General features: G+C 45.7%; 1 protein-coding gene across 1 annotated transcript; it reads right to left on the bottom strand.

The window, feature by feature from the left end:
• Window positions 1–374: 374 nt before the first annotated feature.
• On the bottom strand, window positions 375–4,375 carry LOC104951878 (fibroblast growth factor 18-like). Its single transcript, XM_010778612.1, has 4 exons — window positions 4,332–4,375; window positions 4,015–4,195; window positions 2,183–2,289; window positions 375–1,978 (listed from the first exon to the last, which is right to left on the bottom strand). Exons 1-4 carry the CDS (start codon window positions 4,359–4,361, stop codon window positions 1,706–1,708), a joined length of 591 nt encoding a protein of 196 aa, XP_010776914.1. The 5' UTR covers window positions 4,362–4,375; the 3' UTR covers window positions 375–1,705.
• Between the last annotated feature and the right edge of the window lie 2,644 nt (window positions 4,376–7,019).

Genomic DNA, 7,019 nt, shown 5'->3' with positions numbered 1-7,019 from the left:
AACTAATGAATATCTTACTATAAACTGTATGGTATCATCATATCTTTAACCCTACTGCATTTCACAAATTCTTTGAGCCCAGGGAAATGTTTTCAGACGGTTGTTTTGTTCAATTAACAGTCTATAACCTAGAGAAGATACAACAGAATAAACCATTACACCTTCAAACCACCTTTTTGGCCCTATTGCTTGATTCATGACATAAACATTTTCTCAAATAATTTGGCAATCATTTTTCGTTGAACAACCAATCGAACAATAAATCAAGGCGATCACATCCAGATTATTGATGAACATGAATCTCTTAAATATAATCATTGTGAGAGAAAAAAACATGAGAGGAAGCATTTCAAAGAGGCTGAGACACATAGGAAATGTTTCTGTAAGGTTTACTGAGTCGAGAAAGACTGCTGCACACAGAGCTGAAATAAATAAATGAAATAATTTTATCGTAATAATTATAATAACCATCATAGTAAGATTGCTTATTTAGGGTTTCTGTCTTCTTTTATATATATAATATATATATAACTTTCAATAAATTGTTCCCTTTAATATGTTTCTCCTGTTTGTATGCATGAGACTTTGGTTTGTTCCACTGAATGTCCTGGTAGCAGCATTCTGTTTCCACGGTATCGCACAGGAGCATCATCCCCTGGGTCGTTTCTATAGCAATGCTAATAGACAAGGCAACCTCCGCACCGTGCCCCAACCGCACTCGTCATCCTCTGCACCTATAAGCTGAGGGTGTAGTGTCCTCGGGGGGGCAGGGTGTGTGGAGGAGTCATGAAGAAGATCTCCACTTGTCTTTGGTTGGTTTGGTTTGGTTGGCTGTTTTTGGTGCAGCTTGGTTATTATACATTCCAGTTCTTAAAGCTTCAGTCCCTGCGGTGAGTTGTCACAGGTTCATGCAGGGGCTGGATGGTCCCTTTCCAGAGTCCCTCGTGATCCAGCTTCACTCATGGTTGTTTGTACACTCGCTCACTCACACACAAACACTCTTGCATACAACTTCTTGTTCTTACAAACATGCGTTTATTCACTAAATCACTCATTCATCCAACAGTCTCACAGGTTCACACCAATTTAGCAGTGAGACAAATAAGTGCGTCACATGTCAACAGTCCATTTTTGGTCCATTTGATCTGTGCAGATCACTCAATCCCTTTGTCCGCTTTCCTTTCCTCTCCTTCCTGTTTTCCCTTTATCCTTAGGACTAGCACCCACTCTCTTGTTAAGTCAGCCTTCCCTGCCTTGTTCTCTCTCTGTATGGTCCAGTTGTAATCCCAAATTTAAATTGTCCAGCTTGTCCAGAACAGGAGACATGAAGGCCTTGTTTTTGTGTTTGTGGAAAAAAAGGCCTTAGTAGAGTCTGGGACTTTGGTGGCCTTCAGGTTCTTTGTCAGTATTTCTGGCCAACGAAGGGGAGCAGACCAGGTCCATAGAGCTTCCAGCGATGTACCAGTTATGGTCCAGTTTGGGATCTTATATTGAGAAGAAGGATCACTTACTAGGGGGCTGTAGTGGCACATTAGTAGGTGTAAAGCTAAGCCCCATGAATGATTCATCAATTCCTGGTCAATGTTTGTCCCAACAAACGGAGGTGTTCAGTCTTGTGCGACAGAGGAGATGACTGGGTTAGCCATTCGAAGGCTCAGGTCAAGGCTTTGGATGACAGGAAAGTGGGTGCTAGTGTTAGCCACTACTAGCGGGGCCCGGTAGCGCGCACCCGCTTTCCCCGCTTGCTGACGGTGGTGAAGCGGAAGGGGGTGGTGAGGTCAGGCTGCTCCCCTGGCGGGAAGCGCTTCATGAAGTGTACGTCCTGCTGGTTTGGGAGTGTGTGGGGGCCACGGCGAGGACGACCTCTTTTAGTGAAGCCCACATACCAGCCTGTGTAGCGCGCTGACATCAGAGCTGTGTAGTGGTTTTCCAGAACCTTTTCCACAAAGACGCAGTCCTCGCTTCGATTACTGGCCTTCTGAGAGAGCAGAGAAACCAGAGGTACACACACACACACACACACACACACACACACACACACACACACACACACACACACACACACACACACACACACACACACACACAAAAACAAAAACATATGGAGAAACAAAGAGAGCCTGGTCAGGAAACTGGAAAATATATATTTTTAATTTTTGTCTCTAAAAGGTTGAAGTCTCACCTTTCCTACCAGCTTGCCACGGCGGTTCATGCACAGGTAGAAATTGGTTTCTTTGCCCCGGATTCTCACCTGGCTACCAAAGGTATCAGCCTCCACTACGAGCTGGGCTTGTGAAGGGACAGACAGAGGGACAGACAGACATTAGAGCCACAGGCAATTCAGATAAATATAGGTTGATAGGGCAGGACCTCACAGGTTTAATAGGCCTACATTATATCACACAAATATAAAGGGAAGAAAGTTAAAGATGACCCAGATTTCAAAGCTAAGTAAGTTTCATGTTGTATTCAGTTAATAAAGCAAATAACCACATTCAAGCTTACAAGAACAAACCGATGACCAAGTAGTCTGCCATTAATTGCACAGATTACCAGACACCTTCTTAATGACATTAGGGGTTTTAAACCAGATAAGGCATTCACATTGAATCACCGTTTTAGGATTGCTGTTAAATATGCTGATAAATCACAGACTGGTGTAAATGTCCCGGGCTGGACAGATGGTTGTCAGATAAGCCCGGTCACACACATTCATGTGAGGCCGCTGACCACAAATGGGCCTCGTAAAAAAGATAACAGCCAAGAGTAGACGAAGCACGGTGGGCCAAGAGTAGCTGGAGAACACAGACTGAGTGTCTGTGATACTGTTGTTTTAAGGTAAGTGTGTGTGTGTGTGTGTGTGTGTGTGTGTGTGTGTGTGTGTGTGTGTGTGTGTGTGTGTGTGTGTGTGTGTGTGTGTTCATCCTCCCAGGCAATACAGCTTTACCAACTACACATCTTCAGAGAGCGCTTGTGCCTGTTTAAAAATAAATCCCTAAAATGGTTCCTACATGACCTTAGTCAACAAAGGGGTCAAGAGAAATCAATACCTCCCTCCCTCTTGCCCTCTTCCTCTCTCTTCCCCCAACTCTCCTCTCGTCTCCCTTCTGCTCATTCGCTTCAAGTCTATACCTTCATGCACCCGCCCCTTCTTTGCTTGAATTCCTCTCTCTGCTCTGTTCCCCTGCGTACTACCTAATAGCCAGAGTTGGTCAGTTTTGGGTAGATTGTTCAGTTTAGGAAAGGCATATGTCTCAAAGCGAACATGCTGTTACATCTATTTTCCCATCAATGGCTTGAAGTGGCATCTTAGCAATTTAAATTGTTTGTGAATCAATAAGGATGTGCAACATGAGCCACCGCTGGGGCACATGCAGAAATATGAACTGCTGCTTTATGGCTTGGCTTTCTTCTGCCCATTGATTCTGTGTGTGGTTTAAGAATGGTTTAGACATCATTACAGATGGAGAAAGGTGGAGAGGAGGAGGGAGTGGGGGATGGACATAGGGAGTGTTAGAAGATGGAGGGAGGGAGGGAGGGAGGGAGAGGAAGCCTGCTGTTTTAAATCCAGAGGAGACAACAGGGAGGATGAGAAATCAATGGAGGGATCGATGAAGGAGATGAGTTTCTAACACTCGGCCCAACACTCTACCTGCCAGGCTTCTCCAGCTAACTCACACTTTTTTTCACTGACACCTTCTTTCTCTCTTTGTCTCTCTCTCTCTTTCTTTTGCTCTCTTGTGAATCATTGAGTCAGCAGCCAGTCGATGAGGTCTTTGTACTCCCAAGACAAGCTCCACTGCCCCTCTGCCAAAGCCTGGGGAGGCCTGTGTGTGTGCTTTTGTGAGTGTGCCTGCACAGTTGCATTCTGTATCCGTTCAAGCATGCACTTGGTCAACCTTCAAGTCTTTGTACTTGCACCCGGTGTGAGTGTGCATGTGTTGCAGGAAACTGTGCATGCACTCACATGTACCAAAGAGTTTGTGTGTGTTCTACTATGTGTGTGTGTCTTACCAAATTTGTCTCCATCTTCTCCTCGAGCGCTAATTCTACGTCCCAACACCTGGACGTGTTTGCCGCTGGTGCGGCTGTAGAGCTGGTAGACCCGGTGGTGTCGCCGACTCATGGTGTCTCGCACCTGCGTCTGGTTCTCCACATGCACACTGAAGTTGACCCCATCCACACCAAGTACCTGCTGAGAACACACATACACACACACATACACACACACAACAAGTCATGAACAGGCTAATACAAAACTGCATGTATTCAAAAATATGTATATAACTTGTCCTTTATGATCGCTCTTTGTCATGCATGCACACTCTTACCTGCAATGGATTGGACATCACCAGCAACATCTGGATACATCTGGAAAAAGTAAAAACAGACGAGTTAAGAAATATTCAAGCATCATTGAATGTTGGAAGAGTTGTGCGTGACACCATCATTTCCATCTCTTTTTTCTCTGCCGTTCTTTCTGTTCAACATCTCTTCTCCTTATTGGGTGACTACTCACACTGCTGGGTGTGCAGCTGGCACAGAGACAGGACATACAGACAGGCAGATGTCCAGGCATCGGCAGACACACAACACCCACAGCAGTGTTTATTGTTACGCTACCAGCCGTCTGTCCAAACCCCCTTTCTGACCCTTTCCTGACTTTCGCCACACCAAAATCTGGCCTCCAAATGACCCGATTGGACCGTGGCGAAATGGCAAACATGCCTAGACAACTAGAAAATGTTTTGGTTTGGACATCTAAGGGATTGGGCTGGCTCATTTGGCTGCTCTGTGTATGTAGACAGCTGGGCTGGACTACAGGTGTAACCTCCGCTGTGATGTGGCTTTGGAGAGCGGCGGACTGTGGTTGCATTTAGAGATGCTATGAATAAGTGAGAACATGAGCTACCAAAACGTGTGGAAAACTGGTTTATGTAGGAATCAAATTGTGGGAAGTAAACGTGGTGATGTAGCATGCAGAATTTAGGTGTGTTTTCCTTATGGAAATAAAACATTCATGCATACTTTCTTATTAATGACTTAACTACTTCTGATCTGCGCTTTAAGACATGTTTGTTATGAAACAGCTGGTTACAGTTACAATACAAATTCTTCACAGTTTATCACAGTGCCTAATTTAAGTTTAGACCTTGGTCATGTATCAAATGTTATTCACAGCTTTAGGAAGGGAGTGATCGTGGTACACACAATTTACTCTGGCAGTCCTTGAACTGCTCTGAATTAGTGGCTGAAGACATGATGAAGTTCAGAACCAAGTGTGTGGGCTGAAAAGCTATTCTACGAATTGTGTCTTTCCCCACCTCATCTTCTGCTATCTCTCTGCATGCCTATTCTCTCCCTCTCTCTCTACTCCACTCTTTTTCTCTGGCTTGTTGTCCTCCCTATCTCTTCTCTACCTTATCTCTCCCTCCCTGTCTCTCTGTCCACTCTACCTTTCTCCTATCGTTCCCTGCCTCCCATTTTCCTTTATGTTTGGGGTTAGAAGGGTGACTCCTCCACACTGTCATGGACATACACACAGATGTGCAGATGTGTGCAGGGTGTATGTGTGTGTACAGGAGGAGCAGGCAGCTGACAGCTGGGCCAAAGCAAAGACATATGCACTGCTGAGAGAGGCAGACTGAGAGGTACACAAAGGGAAAGGGAGAAGAAAGGTGATGTAAGAATAAATAGAGGGGAGATGAAGGCTGACAGATAATAAGAGAGGTGAAAGATAAAATCAGAAAGAAGATGCACAGATGTGAGAAAAGACGAAGGTAACATCTTGAAGGAATGAGGAGAAAAAGTGGCAAAATGAGAGACAGTAGTGTAACCACAGAGTGTGGTCTGGCGTGAGAAGTAGACAAAAAGATAAATAATGGGAATGAAAGAAACAGGGGGGGGTCAACTCATGCACATCGTAACACATGTCATTGCCTCCTGACTAACACACGCATACACATATGCTTCCTTTTCCCCTTCCCTCCTCTTCTTTACCATAGCTGGTGTGTTGGCCCCTGAGTCGATCTAATAGATGCAGATATCCTGGGCAATGCAGTAGAGTGTTGGCCCTCATATTTTGCCTGCGCAGCCGAAAAAACCTGAGCGCCTGTGCATTGTGAGGACTCTCAGCTGTTAAAACACTACGGCTGCACTGCCGCCGAGGACACTAAATGAAAAGTGCCTCGGCGCTGGATTCCCCTGCTCCCACAAAAACCACAGACACTCTATATTATGCCAGCCACAGAGAGAAAGAGAAAGAGAGAGGAAAGAGGGAGACAGGATCAGCCGGGGGTGGGGGAGGGGGAGAAAACGAGAGAATAAGAGAGTGCAGAGTAAAAGTTGGAGAGAGTAAAGACAGAAGGAGGTATGAAGAGAGGGAAAGCCCGGTGCGTTTTGGCTAACAGCCAAAACAAGCAAGGGTCTGACATCATAAACCTGCGTCCCAGCAGATCCACCATATGGAGTCTGTGGTTAGACTAGCAGGCCTCAGCACCGAGGACTGGGCAGCAGCGTGGAGTGAGAGCGGTCGGCCTGGTGGGACTCAGCACAGAGCGGCGGTTTCAGCTGTGTGTAGCAGTGGTTAGCGTGGTAGGCCAACACTGGGGCAGTGGGCTTCGGCACGGTGCAAGAGTTTCAGATGTTCAGCAGTGAAGAATAGTGGTTAGGCTAGTGGGCGTGAGAGTGGAATCAGCAGTAACAGGGCCTATGGCGGAGCATGGTTAGAGAAGCAGAGGGCCTAGACACTGAGCTGTGGCTTTATGAGAAGAGCTGTAACAGGTTGTTGTGGCAAAAGGCCCTTTTGCTTTTCTCACTCACTGGATGAAAACTTCCAAGTATGATAACCTTGATAACAGCGTTATCCAGCATGGATGAAGTGAAGTTTTAAAACTGATAGGCAAGAAGGAAACAAAAGGAAAGAGGAATGGCCAAGAAATAACTAAACTAAAACCAGCAGACTAAACAGTGAGACTGCTCCTCTTTGGATACTGCCAGGGGCGCCATCATTCATCAGT

Source organism: Notothenia coriiceps, unplaced genomic scaffold, assembly GCF_000735185.1.
Source record: "Notothenia coriiceps isolate Sejong01 unplaced genomic scaffold, NC01 NC01_scaffold00019351, whole genome shotgun sequence".
In the NCBI taxonomy this organism is placed as follows: Eukaryota; Metazoa; Chordata; class Actinopteri; order Perciformes; family Nototheniidae; genus Notothenia; species Notothenia coriiceps.
This window is presented reverse-complemented; position numbering and strand designations above follow the sequence as displayed.

Excerpts from the sequence above, each read along its gene's own strand:
- LOC104951878 (XM_010778612.1), bottom strand. The coding sequence starts at position 4,361 with ATGTTGCTGGTGATGTCCAATCCATTGCAG. Across the intron at positions 2,290-4,014 it reads AGAAGATGGAGACAAATTTG|CCCAGCTCGTAGTGGAGGCT; the intron begins GTAAGACACACA and ends TCCCTTCACAAG. Across the intron at positions 1,979-2,182 it reads GTGGCAAGCTGGTAGGAAAG|AAGGCCAGTAATCGAAGCGA; the intron begins GTGAGACTTCAA and ends CTGCTCTCTCAG.